The 19,752-nt window shown below is 39.0% G+C and overlaps 2 protein-coding genes across 2 annotated transcripts; both read left to right on the top strand.

Moving 5' to 3' along the window:
* Positions 1–4,028: 4,028 nt before the first annotated feature.
* Positions 4,029–5,426, top strand: LOC131990675 (E3 ubiquitin-protein ligase TRIM39-like). Its single transcript, XM_059355770.1, has one exon. The coding sequence runs from the start codon at positions 4,029–4,031 to the stop codon at positions 5,424–5,426; it is 1,398 nt and encodes a 465-aa protein (XP_059211753.1).
* Positions 5,427–16,613: 11,187 nt separating this feature from the next.
* Positions 16,614–18,238, top strand: LOC131991356 (E3 ubiquitin-protein ligase TRIM35-like). Its single transcript, XM_059356741.1, has one exon. The coding sequence runs from the start codon at positions 16,614–16,616 to the stop codon at positions 18,015–18,017; it is 1,404 nt and encodes a 467-aa protein (XP_059212724.1). The 3' UTR covers positions 18,018–18,238.
* The last annotated feature ends 1,514 nt before the right edge of the window (positions 18,239–19,752 follow it).

The following is a 19,752-nucleotide window of genomic DNA, read 5'->3' as shown; positions in this document are numbered from 1 at the left end:
GGTGCTTGAGCCCCTGCCCTTTTTGCCTCGTATTAAAAAGTGCCCTCTGAGTGTTGTTTTTTGTTTTTTAAATAACATGAATAAATATGGATGTAAAAAAATGGCGCTACAAAAACTCCACATTGTTTTACTGTGCCATTTTTCTTGTAATACGGGGTTGTTGTGTGTGTTGAGCCGGCCGATTCTCTGTCTGTTGCATCGCGCACTCGCCACAGAGAGAGAGAGAGACAGAGTGAGAGAGAGAGAGACAGAGTGAGAGAGAGACAGAGTGAGAGAGAGAGAGAGACAGAGAGAGAGACAGAGTGAGAGAGAGACAGAGTGAGAGAGAGAGAGAGACAGAGTGAGAGAGAGACAGAATGAGAGAGAGAGAGAGAGAGAGTGAGAGAGAGACAGAGTGAGAGAGAGACAGAGTGAGAGACAGAGTGAGAGAGAGACAGAGTGAGAGAGAGACAGAGTGAGAGAGAGACAGAGTGAGAGAGAGAGACAGAGTGAGAGCGGGTGAGTAAGTGAGAGGGAGAGAAGCTGCTGCCTCCTGGATAACTGAGGAGACAGTGGAGCAACTTGAACCTGTGAGTTATGGTCTAACTCAGTGGTTCCCAAACTTTTTTTTTTTTACCCCCTTCTATGTCCCAACCGGGTTGACACCCCCCCAATCCCCCACACCTTCAAAAAAACAAAATGCAATAAGCTTTTTTATCGCCATATTAAAGGTTTGTTTATGTTTAATTATGCTCAAATAACCAGAACACACATAATTAAATAATCACCATCACAACAATGAGCTCTCGCATTTAAATTAATCTGAAACACAGTTTCACTATAATGCAACACAGTTATGTGCAAGCTTTCACTTTTAAGAGCAGACGGCAGATAAGTTGGGAAAATGTTATAATATTTTTAGCCGCGTTGAACAAAAATTGGAGCAAGTTTAAATGAGCGTGGAGCTAAAACAAGCCGTCATCATAACACAGGTTGGAAAAATGGAAGAAGATAACTTCTTCTATGCTTCATTTTAAGATGAAGTGCATTTTGAATAGCCTGCATTTATTTATTAATTAATATTACAGTTTTTGATTTTACATTTTTACAAAGGAAATGTTTATTTACACATCTTTATTGTGTGGGGGGAAAAATGTAATTGTGTAATTATTAGACCGCCATTACATTTTTCATCTCACGCACCCCCTAGCGGCAAACCGTGCACCCCCAGGGGTCCACGCACCAGACTTTGGGAATCCCTGGTCTAACTAGTCGCCGTCCACTTATTCGCTTAAATATGGGTCATATTTCAGAAAAACGCCCTATTTTAGTCAATGTGTCAGCTTCCATCGGCTGCAGCTCTGCTGTATCACGGCTCTATTTTTACCGGACGTCGGAGCATGGCGCAGGAAATTGTGTACAAAACACATTTTCTTTTTTAAATAAATTTTAAAATATATATTATTTTATATAAATATAAAATAAAATGCACCGTGTTTACGGCGGATCATATTTCCCTCACTACAAGTCTGAGGTTTTAACATCACAAAATAGGCAGATCAACAGGTTTGCACCGAGTTGTTGTCCTACTTTCTTCTGTAGAGGAAGGTCTGGTGGCGAGACTATTTTCCTACTACTCTTCTGGATTAAAATTAGGTGTTTTTGGTTTAGTGGTGTAGTCTACGTGATACGCAAGTATAAGGCGTATACCCACTGGAAAAGGGGAGTGATTTGCTATACCCAGCGGCTTATTCTGTATACGCCCTGTATTCTCGCTAGATTTTATTTTATTTTTTTCATATATCCACTTGATGTGCGAGCATAAGTAACACCATCATTTTGTGACAGTTTTCACATGTTGATTAATTCATTAAATCAACCCAGTCTGTGTTTTACATGATGTTTAGACCTCTGAGGCTTCCGTTGATGCTACAAATTCATTTCGCGGGCTTTCTCGGCACAAAGGAGAAAATCAGCGCGTGAAATACAACGAGATGACATAAAAACAACGCCAGACACTTTTTCAGTGTTTTGTGAAGCTGCCACTGAACCCACAGACGCTTCTGGTGACACTGCAGCTTCAGCAGAAGAGGTCGGAGAAAAAAACAAACAGCCAGATGAAGATGAAGATGAAGATGAAGCTTCTCAGAAGGAGACCGACGCGACCATAACGCCAACCGGCAGGTGAAATTAGCATAGCAGGTGATTGTTGGTATATTTAAATATATTGTACCGTTCCTCAGTACATTCACTACCATCAGCTGGTTTCACGGTGCTTTATTAGTGAACAATCAGGCTACTGTGGGCCGTAGCTAACACCAAAACAAGCTAACCAACTTCTGTCATTATCATGAACTTACCAACCGTTAGCTCGGCCCCCAGTTCCCGCCCACCTCAAAACGCCCCGTTGTCATGGGAACGACAATGACTGACAGGCTTCTCAGCCGCTACGTGTATGTCGCGTTCATGAACGTCAGGGAAATCACAGAACTATGAACGGTTGTGTGTCCAACCAATCACAGAACAGCTTTCCTAACTGATATGTCCAGTCTCACTGCATCCTTGTGTCTGATGCTGCATCCTAACATGTTGATAACAGACCCAGTCTGTCAGAATGCTCTAAAGATGTATACTGGAGGATATGCAATGTGATTCAGATTCAGATGTTTTTTATTCTTGAACTAAAAAAACATCTGAATCTGAATCACATTGCATAGCCTCCAGTATACATCTTGAGAGCTTTCTGACAGACTGGGTCTGTTATCAACATGTTAGGATGCAGCATCAGACACAAGGTGGTGATGGTGCTTATGAGGTGTTGCTCCAAGATAGTTGTTGTTGTAAGATTCGTTTTTTTTGCACTTTTCTGACGTTGAGCCCCTGCCCCTCTATAATCATGTGCACGTCCGCTCGGTACCTGCTCTCGTGTCAGTTGTCTTCATCACGGAAGTCCTCGCGACCACAAAAAACATTTGTTTGAACAATAAATGTCTTTGTGTCTTTGTGTTTTTTCCATTGAATATATGGAAAATAAAAATATTTTATAATAGCTTAATTAAGTTCAGTTACAGTATTGTACAGTCAGACAAGTTATATCTGTAATAACATCAAGGAAAGAAACATGTACATAACTACCTCATGTCTGGAATTTAGGTGCATTTATTTTTAACGTCTAACTGAATACTTTTTTGGCCTAATCTGAGCCTCGTCCCCATCAGAAAATATTGGCATATTAGATGTCTGGAAACCACAGATCTGTTAATCAGCAACTTCTCTTTAGTGCGGTGACAAAGTATTTTGTTGTTAAAAGCCACCAAGAGCCTCTATCAGGTGGGAGGGTCAGATTACCTCAGGACTTTAGACCTGTTCATGTCCTGTTGGTGGAAGTTTTGTCTGGAATATGAATTTTTCAAGCAAAACCCTGTTATTTTTACCTGACCTTAAACTAGTGGTTTTAGTGCCTTACCTTAACCAAAATGGTTTTATTTTTTCTGTGTTAAAAACAGTGATTGTCACTTGTTTACAACAGCCCTCCCACCCATCCACCCACCAACACACAAACACACACACACACATTACTGAAGAAAAGAAGAAAAACTTAAATTCACCAGCTTTTTATTTCTCAACTACATACTCAAGGCAAATAAAGAAGTAGTCTGACATTATTTCTGTGTCTCTATAACAATTATTAACCAGTTTACAATGAGACTTTGGAATGAGAGCTGATAAACTGTTAAAGCTCCGCCCCTAAACTGATTCACCTGAGACGAACCAGGTAACAGGCTGTTATTCTGCCTCACTGAGACGAAGAGACACACACACACTCTGAGAGACGGACGATAAGATTCAGCTTCAGACGAAAACCTCCACTTTGACTGAAAGAGGACAACTTCAGGAGATTACTGGGAATACTGGAACAGCTCCACTTCACCCAGCTGCTGAATCCACAAACTGAACGACAGTTTTACAGGAAAGTAAAGTAACTTTGAGAGAACAGGGAGTGGCTGAGCTGTTTGTCTGCTGTGTTTTCAGCTTCACTCAGAGACTAAATGGCTTCCAGATTAGAGGACGATCTCTGCTGTTCTGTCTGCCACGACATCTTTAAAGATCCTGTCATCCTGTCATGCAGCCACAGCTTCTGTAAAGACTGTCTGCAGAACTGGTGGACGGAGAAACAAACCAGAGAGTGTCCAGTTTGTAAGAGAAAAGATTCAAAGGATCATCCACCTCTTCACTTTGCGTTAAAGAACCTGTGTGAGAGTTTCTTACAGGAGAGAGATCAGAGAGCTTCAGAGGCTCTCTGCAGTCTGCACTCTGAGAAACTCAAACTCTTCTGTCTGGACCATCAGCAGCCAGTGTGTGTCGTCTGCAGAGACTCAGAAAAACACACCAACCACACAATCAGACCCATCGATGAAGTTGCACAACAACACAAGAAGGAACTTCAGGAAACTCTGGAGCCTTTAAAGAAGAAGTTAAAGGTTTTTAAAGAAGTTAAAGTGAAGTTTGATCAAACAGCAGAACACATTCAGGTCCAGGCCCGACGCACAGAGACGCAGATTAAGGAGCAGTTTAAGAAGCTTCACCAGTTTCTAGAAGAGGAAGAGGAGGCCAGGATGGCTGCACTGAGGGAGGAAGAGGATCAGAAGAGTCAGATGATGAAGGAGAAGATGGAGGCTCTGAGCAGAGAGATAGCAGCTCTTTCAGACACAGTCAGAGCCACAGAGGACGAGCTGAGAGCTGAACACGTCTCATTCCTGCACAACTACAAGGCTGCAGTTGAAAGAGTCCAGCAGCGCCTCCTGCTGGAGGATCCACAGCTGCCCTCAGGATCTCTGACAGACCAGGCCAAACACCTGGGCAACCTGGCCTTCAACATCTGGAACAAGATGAAGGACATGGTCTCCTACAGTCCTGTCATCCTGAACCCAAACACTGCTGGTCGAAAACTCATCCTGTCTGAAGATCTGACCAGTCTGAGACTAGGAGAGAAACAGCAGCTTCCTGATAATCCAGAGAGGATTGTTTATTCCTGCTCTGTTGTGGGCTCTGATGGCTTTAACTCAGGGACTCACAGCTGGGAGGTCGAGGTTGGAGACAATATAAGCTGGTCACTGGGTGTGTTAGCAGATTCTGTCCAGAGGAAAGGAGGCATTAATGCTGGATTTTGGAGAATACAGTTCTGTGAAGATAAATACTCATCACGGTCACCATCAGGTAGAAACACTGTTCTCGTAGTGCAGAAGAAGCCTCAGAGGATCAGAGTGAATCTGGACTGGAACAGAGGAAAGCTGTCGTTCTCTGATGCTGACACTAACACACACATACACACCTTCACACACACTTTCACTGAGAGGATGTTTCCATATTTTTTCAATGGGGATATGAATCCCCCACTGCAGGTTTTACCAGTGAAGGTCTCTGTGGCTGCAGGACAACAGAAATAGACGATCAGCATCGTTCTGTTCAAAACGTCCTGAAGTCTTTGAGGAACATGTGACTATGTTGTCCTCATGATGATGTTGGTGGAATCTACAGTAGAACGACAACAATAACAACACCTAGAATATACCTACAGTTTTTGTTTTCCTAAGTCAGTGCAAACAATGTTTAATTTAGAGCCAAATCAAATTGTAAAATAATCTAAAAAAAACGTTTTTAATCATGAGGTCTTTATGGGAATTAGTCTTTTTAAGTAGAAGTTTCAAATGTATTCACTTTTACAGCAGTTTTTTTTTTGCATTCAAGACAAATCTATAAAGTTGGGATGGTGTGTAAAAAAATGTGTTATGTATTTTTTGTTAAAGATCTATATTAACAAGTACTAAAATGTATCAGTTTTGACATTAAATGTAATGTGTTTGTGCAGTTTTCAATAAATATTTCTCAAAAATAACTTCATTAAGTCACTTCAGACAACTTAAAACCATAATAACATCAAATTATCAAATAATCAAAAAAATAACATTATGTGCTCAACAGTATAATAATGTATGTAGACAAGCTTCTTATTGACATGTTCCAGAATACGCATTTATATAATAAAATCAAGTAGAAAACCTTTTAAACAGTGGTGTGATTTATAAAATTTAGATTTTTGTGCAAGACATTTATCATGTAGGATCATGAAAAGATGATAAGTTTCAATGATTTAACATTATTTTCAAAATAAACAATAAAATCTTTCATATTCAGTTCAATCGAGTTACCAATAAGTCTGAGAATATATATTTCCATATCTGTTCAAAACTGAATATAACGTGAACAGTTTTTTAACAAATATGTCCGGTTTATTATTCAGCGTCAGTGAATCTTGACACCAACATATTAGGAGGGTAGAAATTGTGCAAATTGTGTAAAAAATTTAGAAATGAACCTTTTTATTGCAAATGATCACATTCTGTTATATTTATGCTTTTAGTTAAATATCATTATAATTGTTTTGGACTCAGGGTTGCACAAGCATAAAGACAGTATGTGCAAATATGCTGTGGAAAAAATAACTTGTATATCACAGACTGAGTGAGTACTTTAAGTCGGTATGTGCATGAACTGTCCCATATACTCTTTTGATAATGTGTTGAACAACTGCAGAAAAAGCAAAAGTAAAAACACTGTTGAAATGTTACAAATACTCTGTGAACTATCTGAGTAAAGTGTTGCCCAAAAGATTAAAATAGAAACAAGTTTAAACCGAGGGAATCAGATAATAACAGACAAACGGGTCAGAGCCAGAGAATAAAAATGAATCTGAAGGAGACTTCCGGAACGAGGTGACCAAGATGGCCGCATAGCGCCATAGCTCTGATACCGTGTTTTAATTATTTCTTTAAAAAACCCTTAACACTGCTATCATCTCATAAAGAAGAAGCGACGAGGTCATGCCAAAACCAGCGGGAGGAAAACAGTGTGAACTTTTCACTCGTGGACGAAAGACAGGCACTTATCCAACGCAGTTGAGCCCTCAGAGCAGCATAGATGCTAACACGGCGAGAGCTAATATGGCTAGCATGGAAGACGTGTTGGGCGAACTTAAGTCACTGCGGTCAGACTTTGGGACACGATTCGATGTTGTTGAACAGAAGCTGGTGGGTATGACAAATAATCTGGCGACACTGAAGGATGCAGTTAATGAGATAAAACAAGATGTTGCGAACAATACAGCTCGCATTGACCAGGCGGAGACCCGCATTGATGAGACAGAAACGGCGCAAGGCGAAACTGAAATAGCCCTGAGATTGGCTGTCAATCGAATCGCTCTTCTGGAGGCAAAAGCCGATGACCTAGAGAACCGGGGAGAAGGAAGAATTTGCGTATCTTTGGGTTACGAGAGGGAGCAGAGGGAACACGGCCACTCATTGATTTTATAAAGGAAATGTTACCAATGTGGCTCGGGCTGTCACCTCAAAAGACATTCACGTTACAGCGAGTTCATCGTACGCTGGCTCCCGGGAGACCAAACCACAACAGAGCTGTGTTGGTGCGGTTCTTATTGTTTCAAGAGAAGGAGTTTGTCTACCGGGAGAGCAGAAAGAAGGACATTAAGCATGACGGGCTAAAGATCACGTTCGCTCAGGACCTCTCAGCCGAAACGGTACGTGTCCGGAAAGGATTTCAACCTGTGATAAAGAGCTTTATCGACATCAATGCTTTCCGGGGGTTCCAATACAACCCGTGCAAGCTGAGGATTCTGCACAGCGGCAAGATCCATCTGTTTGCAACACTGCAGGAAGCAGAAGATTTCTACAAGGGACTCCCGCAAGCAGCGGCAGTTATCAACAAAAACTGAACTGTCAAAAAGTCCTCAAGGTGCAGTAGGGACGGAGTGAACTCATTCAGGAGCTACTCATATCATTAACAGGTGAAATCTAGAGCATATAACATGCGTCCTTTACTTTATTATATTGACAGTTACATTGCGCACACTTACTGAAGTGAGCGGGTTTAGAAATATCTCGAGCTGATGTAGGCAGTTAAGATTTAAGTTCTAAAAGATAACGTTATGCTATTAATAAGGGTTAACAAATTACTTTTAAATTACACGGTTGAAGGTTATTGTTATGGTGGGAGTCACGTGGACTAGTTGCTCCTCAATCTCTGTGGATCAACGTTCTTGTAATCCACTAAATTCAAAGGGGAGGGGTGTGCATTCCATAGGAGAGAATGTACTTGTTCAGTGGGGAAATGTTCAGTGTTACTTTGAGTGTATGTGTGTGTATGAATGTATGGGGAATTTGCACCACTATTGTCATAATGTTATTTTATTTATTATTATTATTATTATTATTATTTTATTTCAAGATCCTAAATCATCCTAGATAATTTAGATACAGCTAGGGAGAGATCGAAACAACTAAGTAGTTTAAATATTATTGTTACAAGTTGGAATGTCAGGGGATTGAGAAAGCTGATGAAAGTGAAACAAATTCTAAACAGGTTAAAATGTTTAAAATGTAAGATTATATTCATTCAAGAATCACACTTAATTGGATCAGATATTCACATATTGACCAAAAGATATCCTGGCCAGTTATTTCATGCTCCCTTCACTAGTCATGCTAAGGGGGTTGTCACTTTAATTCATAAATCTGTACCATTTAAAAAATCAAAACTCATCATAGATCCAGGCGGGAGGTACATTATTGTACAAGGAACTATTCTGTCACAAAAAATTAACCTTATCAATATATATGGCCCCAATGAAGACTCACCATCCTTTTTTGAAAAAATATTTTTAACAGTCTCTTCTTTAGAGGGCCTGTATATTATGGGAGGGGACTTTAACTGCACCATGGACCCAGCTCTAGATAGATCTTCTCAAAAAGATAAGACTCATATCAAAATGAGAAAGCTACTCAACAACTATATACAAGATCTTAGATCTCAAATCCTACTAATAGACAGTATTCATGTTTCTCAAGTACTCATAAAAGTCATTCCCGCATTGATTTTTTCTTAATATCCACAGAGCTACAATCATGTGTAGAAGAATGTTGGTACAACAGCATTGTGATAAATGACCATGCGCCGGTCTCTATGAAAATACAATTAGGTAAAAATGAACAGCATCCAGAAAGATGGAGATTGCAAACGTATTTGCTTAAGGATAAAGTATTTATTCAATTTGTGGGAAAATGTATAGATGATTATTTTGAAAACAATAAGGAAGAAACCTCAGCCAGTATAAGATGGGAAGCTTTTAAAGCTTATATAAGAGGAGAGATAATTAGTTACACAAGTAAAAAAAACAAAAAATATAACCAAGAAATACTGATATTAGAACAACAAATTAAGGCCTTGGAAAATGAATTCTATAACAGTAATGATTCTGAAAAACTACTTCAATTAACGGTCATGAGAGCTAAATATGATAAATTGACGACTGATAAAGTGGCAAAAGATTTATTGTGGACTAAACAAACATTTTATGATCAGGGAGAAAGGGCAGGTAAGCTATTGGCATGGAGAATTAAAAAACAGCAAGCAGAGAGATCAATCCTTAGTATAAAAACAGCTGAGGACAATTTGACATCAGTCCCAATAGAGATAAACAAAAGCTTTAGAGCATTTTATAAATCGTTATATCAATCAGAGTGTAACCCAAATGATGAAATCCAAAATACTTTTCTAGACAGACTACCATTTCAAGCTCTATCAGAAGAAAATAAATTAACACTTGACAGTCCACTCACAACCAATAACATACTAGAGGCTATAAGTGACATGAATAGTGGCAAAGCGCCCGGACCAGATGGACTACCGGTAGAATTTTATAAATTGTTCAAAAATAAATTGATGCAGCCAATACTAAATATGTTCAGAGAGTCTTTTGAACTAGGTATTCTCCCAGAATCATTAAGATTAGCTACAATTACTCTTATTTTAAAACCCAATAAACCACCAACAGAGTGCTCGTCATATAGAGGAATTAGTCTCATGGGATGTGATACGAAAATATTATGTAAGATACTCTCTAAAAGATTAGAAAAACACATGCCAAATTTGATTGTTGACGACCAACAAGGTTTCATTAAAAAAAGACAAGGTTATCACAATATTAGATGCGTTTTAAACATATTATTTGAGAAACATGATACAAAAGACACAGCAATGCTGGCAGTTGATGCTCGTCAAGCATTTGACAGGATAGAGTGGAATTATCTTTTGAAACTCCTTCCAAGATTTGGATTGGGAGAAAAATGTATTCAATGGGCTAGATTGTTGTTCAAGCCCTACAGCACAAATTCTTACTAATAATAATGTCTCAAAACCCTTTAATTTACAACGCTCGACCAGACAGGGGATGTCCGTTATCCCCATTATTGTTCACGCTAGCTTTGGAACCTCTGGCCATTGCAGTGAGAACTCGTGAGGGAATATCGGGTGTCAACATTGGAGGACTTAATCATCTCATTTCACTTTTTGCAGATGATATAATATTTTTTCTGACAGATCTTAATAATACCATCCCGAACTTGGTGAGATTAATTGAGGAATTTGGTGAATTCTCAGGTTATAAAATCAATAACACAAAATCTGTACTTATGTTTCTGAACGAAGAAGATAGGAAAAACCTGACTATAAACACTGAATTTACAATTGCTAGAGAGGGTTTTAAATATTTAGGTATTACAATTACTTCAAACATTAACAACATGGTCTCTGCAAACTATAACCCCCTGGTAGAAGAGGTCACAGAAACTCTAAACCGATGGTCTAATTTACCCATATCTATGATAGGGAGAATAAATATTATTAAAATGACAATTTTGCCTAAATTTGTATATCTATTTCAGACAATCTCCTTGCCATTACCACCTTCATTCTTTGATAACTTAAATAAGGTATTAAGTCAATTCATTTGGAATAATAGGAAAGCAAGACTACGTCTTAAATTATTATAATTGCCCTATGAAAGAGGGGGCCTTCAGGTTCCAAATTTAAGGTGGTACTATATGGCAGCACAACTGACATCAGCTTCGCATTACTTTTGCGTAAAATCGCCTCCAGCTTGGGTAAATATCGAACAACAATCTTTTCCAGAATTACCAATATGCAACTATCTTTATTCCGCAGATTTACATAAACTGATAAAAAAGACAAAAAACCCCTTCTTGAAAAATACTATTATTGTATGGCATGCAGCACATGAACATGTAGGAGAATCTGTAACTTTGTCCCAGTTTACCCCTCTATGGAATAATGACCAGTTTATACCTGGCAGAAAAGATGGAGGATTCAAATTATGGAAAATAAACGGCATCCAAGCAATCAAGGATCTGTATATTAATGGAAAATTGCTTACATTCAGTGACCTATCTGAAAAATATAATATTCCACCAAAACATTTTTACAAATACTTGCAGGTTAGACATTTTTTGTTATCTAGATCCAAAGAAATTATGTCTATGCCTGAATTATCATCAATTGAACAAATTGGAAAACGGACAGAGAAGGGCTTATTGTCCAAATATTATAATCTGATTATGTCAAATTCCAAGGACTCTGCAATAAATATATTAAACGCATGGAGAAAGGACATGCGAGAAGACATAGATGAAGCAGACTGGAGCGAGGCCTGTCTAAAAGCCCAAAGACAAACTATAAATACGCGGCTCAAGTTAATACAATTTAAATGGTTAACAAGGTTTTATATAACCCCTGAAAAACTTAATCGAATGTCAAGTCATATTCCAGATACATGTGTTAAATGCCAATATAATAAAGGTACTCTTATTCACTGTCTGTGGGAATGTTCAAAGATACAAAGATTCTGGAATGAGGTTATCAATTGTATGTCTGAGGTGTTTAGAGTCAGGATTCCCTTCTGTGCAAAACTTTGTATACTGGGAATTTATCCCAAGGATTTTAAACACACAAAGAAACAGACTAAAGTGTTGGACTTTGGACTTTTGCATGCCAGGAGAGCTATTGCCTTGAACTGGAAGAGCATGGAGGCTCCTTCTATAAAACAATGGAAAAAAGAACTATCAGAGAGCATCGGATTAGAAAGATTGATTTACATTACCAAAGGAAAGCTGAAGGAATTTGTACAATTGTGGGAACCATATCTGAACATTATAGCATCTGGAAAATAGGGTCATAAAATTTAAATTATCTTTATTATCATTATGTGTATATGTTTACATGTATGTGTAAGTATGTATATGGTTGTGTTTATAAGAATATATGTATGTACATGTTGTTTAGATATGCATACGTGTGCAATGCATACATGTGTGTGTATGTGTGCTTGTATGTATACATATTGTTAAAAAAAAAAAATGGATCTGAAGGTGCAGAATGCATAAATGTGACATGAGTTCAGTGAAAGCATCACCTGCAGCTGACAAAATGTGTTTTCCTGTCACATTCCTGAGCTGCAGGCACGTGCACACATAGGGCCCGAGGGGTGCTTGAGCCCCTGCCCTTCTTGCCTCGTATTAAAAAGTGCCCTCTGAGTGTTTTTTATTTTTTTAATAACATGAATAAATATGGATGTAAAAAAACGGCGCTACAAAAACTCCACAATATTTTACCGTACCATTTTTCTTGTAATACGGGGTTGTTGTTTGTGTTGAGCCGGCCGATTCTCTGTCTGTTGCATCGCGCACTCGCCACAGAGTGAGAGAGAGACAGAGTGAGAGAGACAGAGTGAGAGACAGAGTGAGAGAGACACTGCAGCCTCAGTCAGCCTGAGACAGAGCTACACTTCCTCACCAAATGTCAAAAATATAAACTAATTAGAGAAACATATTTCCAAAATTTTGAATCCGTCAAAAAAGTTTTTTTAAAATGGTCAGATGAGAAAAAACTGCCGCTCCTCCTCGGGGAAGAGTCACAGAGCTGTGGATTAGATTAGCAGCAGTCTATGTTTCTGCCTGTCACACACTGAGAGACAGAGAGTGACACACAGCTGTTGTTTGTTTTGTTTTTATTTATTTATTTATTTTGTTCTTCTTCTTTGCTGGGACGGTTAGATTGTATGAATGATAGATTGATTGTAATTCAATGATTGTAAATATTGCTTTCTTTTATTGTTATTAGTTTTTCTTTTCTTTTAAAATGAATAATATAATTATAATAATTTATTGTAAATATTGCTTTCCTTACTGTTATCTTTTTTTTCTGACGCTTGCTTTGGCAATATATACAGTGTTATGTCATGCCAATAAAGCCAATTGAATTGAATTGAGAGAGTGAGAGAGAGACAGACAGAGTGAGAGACAGAGTGAGAGAGAGACAGAGTGAGAGAGAGACAGAGTGAGAGCGGGTGAGTAAGTGAGAGGGAGAGAAGCTGTTGCCTCCTGGATAACTGAGGAGAGAGTGGAGCAACTTGAACCTGTGAGTTATGGTCTAACTCAGCGGTTCCCAAACTTTTTTTTTTTACCCCCTTCTATGTCCCAACCGGGTTGACACACCCCCAATCCCCCACACCTTCAAAAAAAAAAAATGCAATAAGCTTTTTTATCGCCATATTAAAGGCGGCATGTTTAATCATGCTCAAATGACCAGAACACACATATAATTAAATAATCACCATCACAACAATGCGGTCTCGTATTTGAATTAATCTGAAACACAGTTTCAATATAATGCAGCAAAGTTATGTGCAAGCTTTCACTTTTAAGAGCAAAGAGGATGATGACAGGCTCAGAATCAGAGGCAGAAAGCAGATAAGTTGGGAAAATGTTATAATATTTTAGCCGCGTTGAACAAAAATTGGAGCAAGTTTAAATGAGCGTGGAGCTAAAACAAGCCGTCATCATAACACAGGCTGGAAAAATGGAAGAAGATAACTTCTTCTACGCTTCATTTTAAGATGAAGCGCATTTTGAATAGCCTGTAGTTATTTATTTATTAATTAATATTACAGTTTTTGATTTTACATTTTACAAAGGAAATGTTTATTTACATGTCTTTATTGTGTGGGGGGGAAAATGTAATTGTGTAATTATTAGACCGCCATTACATTTTTCATCTCGCGCACCCCCAGGGGTCCACGCACCAGACTTTGGGAATCCCTGGTCTAAGTAGTTGCCGTCCACTTATTCGCATAAATATGGGTCATATTTCAGAAAAACGCCCTATTTTGTGTCAGCTTCCATCGGCTGCAGCTCTGCTGTATCACGGCTCTATTTTTACCGGACGTCGGAGCATGGCGCAGGAAATTGTGTACAAAACACATTTTCTTTTTTTTTATAAATAAATCTTAAAAATAAAATGCACCGTGTTTACGGCGGATCATATTTCCCTCACTACAGGTCTGAGGTTTTAACATCACAAAATAGGCAGATCAACAGGTTTGCACTGAGTTGTTGGCCTACTTTCTTCTGTAGAGGAAGGTCTGGTGGCGAGACTATTTTCCTACTACTCTTCTGGATTAAAATGAGGTGTTTTTGGTTTAGTGGTGTAGTCTACGTGATACACAGGTATAAGGCGTATACCCACTGGAAAAGGGGAGTGATTTGCTATACCCAGTGGTTTATTCTGCCGGTATACGCCCTGTATACTCGCTAGATTTTTTTTTTTTCTCCATATATCCACTTGATGCGCGAGCATAAGTAACACCATCATTTTGTGACAGTTTTCACATGTTGATTAATTCATTAACTCAACCCAGTCTGTGTTTTACATGATGTTTAGACCTCTGAGACACTTTTTCAGTGTTTTGTGAAGCTGCCACTGAACCCACAGACGCTTCTGGTGACACTGCAGCTTCAGCAGAAGAGGTCGGAGAAGAAAACAAACAGCCAGATGAAGATGAAGATGAAGATGAAGATGAAGCTTCTCAGAAGGAGACCGACGCGACCATAACGCCAACCGGCAAGTGAAACTAGCATAGCAGGTGATTGTTGGTATATTTAAATATATTGTACCGTTCCTCACTATATTAACTACCATCAGCTGGTTTCACGGTGCTTTATTAGTGAATAATCAGGCTACTGTGGGCCGTAGCTAACACCAAAACAAGCTAACCAACTTCTGTCATTATCATGAACTTACCGCCCACCTCAAAACACCCCGTTGTCATGGGAACGACAATGACTGACGTATGTCGCGTTCATGAACGTCAGGGAAATCACAGAACTATGAACGGTTGTGTGTCCAACCAATCACAGAGCCAGCTTTCCTAACTGATATGTCCAGTCTCACTGCATCCTTGTGTCTGATGCTGCATCCTAACATGTTGATAACAGACCCAGTCTGTCAGAATGCTCTCAAGATGTATACTGGAGGCTAGGCATTAGTGAATGTGATTCAGATTCAGATGTTTTTTTATTCTTGAACTAAAAAAACATCTGAATCTGAATCACATTGCATATCCTCCAGTATACATCTTGAGAGCATTCTGACAGACTGGGTATGTTATCAACATGTTAGGATGAAGCATCAGACACAAGGTGGTGATGGTGCTTATGAGGTGTTGCTCCAAGATGGTTGTTGTTGTAAGATTTGTTTTTTTTGCACTTTTCTGACTTTGAGCCCCTGCCCCTCTATAGTCATGTGCACGTCCGCTTGGTACCTGCTCTCGTGTCAGTTGTCTTCATCACGGAAGTCCTCGTGACCACAAAAAAACATTTGTTTGAACAATAAATGTCTTTGTGTTTTTTTCCATTGAATATATGGAAAATAAAAATATTTTATAATAGCTTAATTAAGTTCAGTTACAGTAGTGTACAGTCAGACAACTTAGATCTGTAATAACATCAAGGAAAGAAACATGTACATAACTACCTCATGTCTGGAATTTAGGTGCATTTATTTTTAACGTCTAACTGAATACTTTTTTGGTCTAATCTGAGCCTCGTCCCCATCAGAAAATGTTATCATATTAGATGTCTGGAAACCACAGATCTGTTAATCAGCAACTTCTCTTTAGTGCGGTGACAAAGTATTATGTTGTTAAAAGTCACCAAGAGCCACTATCAGATGGGAGGGTCAGATTACCTCAGGACTTTAGACCTGTTCATGTCCTGCTGGTGGAAGTTTTGTCTGGAATATGAATTTTTCAAGCAAAACCCTGTTATTTTTACCTGACCTTAAACTAGTGGTTTTAGTGCCTTACCTTAACCAAAATGTTTTTATTTTTTCAGTGTTAAAAACAGTGATTGTCACTTGTTTACAACAGCCCTCCCACCCATCCCCCCACCAACACACAATCACACACACACATTAAAACTTAAACTCACCAGATTTTTATTTCTCAACTACATACTCAAGACAAATAAAGAAGTAGTCTGACATTATTTCTGTGTCTCCATAACAATTATTAACCAGTTTACAATGAGACTTTGGAATGAGATCTGATAAACTGTTAAAGCTCCGCCCCTAAACTGATTCACCTGAGATAAACCAGGTAACAGGCTGTTATTCTGCCTCACTGAGACGAAGAGACACACACACACTCTGAGAGACGGACGATTAAATTCAGCTTCAGACTAAAACCTCCACTTTGACTGAAAGAGGACAACTTCAGGAGATTACTGGGATTACTGGAACAGCTCCACTTCACCCAGCTGCTGAATCCACAAACTAAACGACAGTTTTACAGGAAAGTAAAGTAACTTTGAGAGAACAGGGAGTGGCTGAGCTGTTTGTCTGCTGTGTTTTCAGCTTCACTCAGAGACTAAATGGCTTCCAGATTAGAGGACGATCTCTGCTGTTCTGTCTGCCACGACATCTTTAAAGATCCTGTCATCCTGTCATGCATCCACAGCTTCTGTAAAGACTGTCTGCAGAGCTGGTGGACGGGGAAACAAACCAGAGAGTGTCCAGTTTGTAAGAGAAGATCTTCAAAGGATCAACCACCTCTTAACTTTGCGTTAAAGAACCTGTGTGAGAGTTTCTTACAGGAGAGAGATCAGAGAGCTTCAGAGCCTCTCTGCAGTCTGCACTCTGAGAAACTCAAACTCTTCTGTCTGGACCATCAGCAGCCAGTGTGTCACATCTGCAGAGACTCAGAGAAACACACCAACCACACATTCAGACCCATCGATGAAGCTGCACAACAACACAAGAAGAAACTTCAGGAAACTCTGAAACCTTTAAAGAAGAAGTTAAAGGTTTTTAAAGAAGTTAAAGTGAAGTTTGATCAAACAGCCGAACACATTCAGGTCCAGGCCCGACGCACAGAGACGCAGATTAAGGAGCAGTTTAAGAAGCTTCACCAGTTTCTAGAAGAGGAAGAGGAGGCCAGGATGGCTGCACTGAGGGAGGAAGAGGAGCAGAAGAGTCAGATGATGAAGGAGAAGATGGAGGCTCTGAGCAGAGAGATAGCAGCTCTTTCAGACACAGTCAGAGCCACAGAGGACCAGCTGAGAGCTGAACACGTCTCATTCCTGCACAACTACAAGGCTGCAGTGGAAAGAGTCCAGCAGCGCCCCCTGCTGGAGGATCCACAGCTGCCCTCAGGAGCTCTGATAGACCAGGCCAAACACCTGGGCAACCTGGCCTTCAACATCTGGAACAAGATGAAGGACATGGTCTCCTACAGTCCTGTTGTTCTGGACCCAAACACTGCTGGTACATGGGTCATCCTGTCTGAAGATCTGACCAGTTTGAGACGAGGAGAGGAACAGCAGCTTCCTGATAATCCAGAGAGGATTGATCATTATTACTGCTCTGTTCTGGGCTCTGAGGGCTTTAACTCAGGGACTCACAGCTGGGAGGTCGAGGTTGGAGACAGTGAAGGCTGGTATCTGGGTGTGTTAGCAGAGTCTGTCCAGAGGAAAGGAGACATACGGCCTGGATCATGGATAATACAGTTTGATGAAGATGAATATTCATCACATTCACCATCAGATGGACGAACTGATCTCGTAGTGAAGAAGAAGCCTCAGAGGATCAGAGTGAATCTGGACTGGAACAGAGGAAAGCTGTCGTTCTCTGATGCTGACACTAACACACACATACACACCTTCAAACACACTTTCACTGAGAGGATGTTTCCATATTTTGGGAATGGGGATGAGGATCATCACCCACTGCAGGTTTTACCAGTCAAGGTCTCTGTGGCTGCAGGACAACAGGAATAGACGATCAGCATCGTTCTGTTCAAGACGTCCTGAAGTCTTTGAGGAACATGTGACTACGTTGTCCTGATGATGATGTTGGTGGAATCTACAGTAGAACGACAATAATAACAAAAACACCTGGAATATAACTACAGTTTTTGTTTTCCTCAATCAGTGCAAACAATGTTTAATTTAGAACTGAATAGAAACTGTTTTGTTTTTTTAAAAACAACTAAAAAAAAGTCAATAACTTTTTTAATAACTTCAGATTGTTTTCAGTCAAGGGGTTATAGTTTATTTTTATATTTTTGATTATAACTTTAACCTCTTCCAACCATTGATCAAACCCCCCAAAATATATTTAAAAAAGGGATGAAAATTAAAAAAAACAATGCAATGAAAGACAAATAAATATTCTAAATAAGGATTTTATCAAATATGTTTCTGTAATATTCTAAGAACTTGTTGCTTTTATTATTGTTTGGAAGATCAAAAAAATAGTTAAAATTAATTACATAAAAGAGGGAACTTAGTTATGAGCCTTACATCTGACCTTGATGAATAAATAATTTTCTAAAGAAAATCTTTAAATTAAAGACACAAATCTTTCTACACCTGAAATATAACTAAAGCTTTTGTTTTCCTCAACAAGTGTAAACAATGTTTAATTTAGACCCGAATCAAATTGTAAAAAAAAATCAATAACATTTTAAATAATTTAAGATGTTTTCAGTGAAGGGGCTGTAGTTTATTTTTATATTATTGATTATAACTTTAACCTCTCCCAACCATAGATCCAACCCCTAAAAATATATAAAAAATAAGGGATGAAAATTAAAAAAAAATGCAATGAAAGACAAAAAATATTCTAAATAAGTTGGTGAAGGTTTTATCAAATATATTTTTGTAATATTCTAAGAACCTGTTGCTTTTATTATTGTTTGGAAGATCAAAATATTGAGGTTTGTAGCAGAATTTATTCACACAGCCTGGGAGAAAATGTTTTTGCTGTAATTATGTAATGAAATGTATAATGTTTGAGTGTAAAGTGTTCTGAGGGTCCTGTAAACCGCTGAGGCTTGGACACTATGTGTGCAAAAGAAAGAAAATGCAAAGATCTAGGCTGCATCCCATGCGAAATAGACGAATAGATGAATAAAGATTCCATAAACCCGGCTCCATGGCACGCGTAAAGACGCATCACATGAGGATGCCCGTGAGGAATGAAGGCTGGGAACAATAAACCTGCTGCTGTGAAATAAGTTTAGACGAACGTTACACACTGTAACTGTCAACAAGAAGCACAGGAGGTCTGAAAGAGATCGCTCCGTGTGAACGCGAGGAGGAGGGGAGCGTCAGTCGGATCATTCTGATAAAACACCTTAAACAGAGCGAGTGATGGAGAAGAGACATCCCGCAGGTAGAAAGGAATGAAATGTGGTGATGTCATAACATCACCTCATGTTATCTGTTTTTAATCATGCCATGGTGGCTGGGCCCTTCTCCCCTGGGTTCCTATTTATTTATTTATTTATTTCATATATTGCCCTAATACACCGTCGTAGTAGACGATCCTGGTGATGAATTAATTATTTAATATCCCAGAACATGATTGTGTCCGCTGAACACCGGCCAATATTTTATTAGGTTATATGATTAAGGTAAAATGTAAATTATGTCACTCAGTAATGATCAGCCTCGCACGGGACTGATGAAAATGACAAACAATGTAAAAGTGTTTCTTGCTGACAGACAG

Source organism: Centropristis striata, chromosome 18 (genome assembly GCF_030273125.1).
Source record: "Centropristis striata isolate RG_2023a ecotype Rhode Island chromosome 18, C.striata_1.0, whole genome shotgun sequence".
NCBI lineage: Eukaryota > Metazoa > Chordata > Actinopteri > Perciformes > Serranidae > Centropristis > Centropristis striata.
This window is presented reverse-complemented; position numbering and strand designations above follow the sequence as displayed.

What these genes read in the sequence shown, in the direction of transcription:
- LOC131990675 (XM_059355770.1), top strand. Translation starts at nt 4,029, where the DNA reads ATGGCTTCCAGATTAGAGGACGATCTCTGCTGTTCTGTCTGCCACGAC.
- LOC131991356 (XM_059356741.1), top strand. Translation starts at nt 16,614, where the DNA reads ATGGCTTCCAGATTAGAGGACGATCTCTGCTGTTCTGTCTGCCACGAC.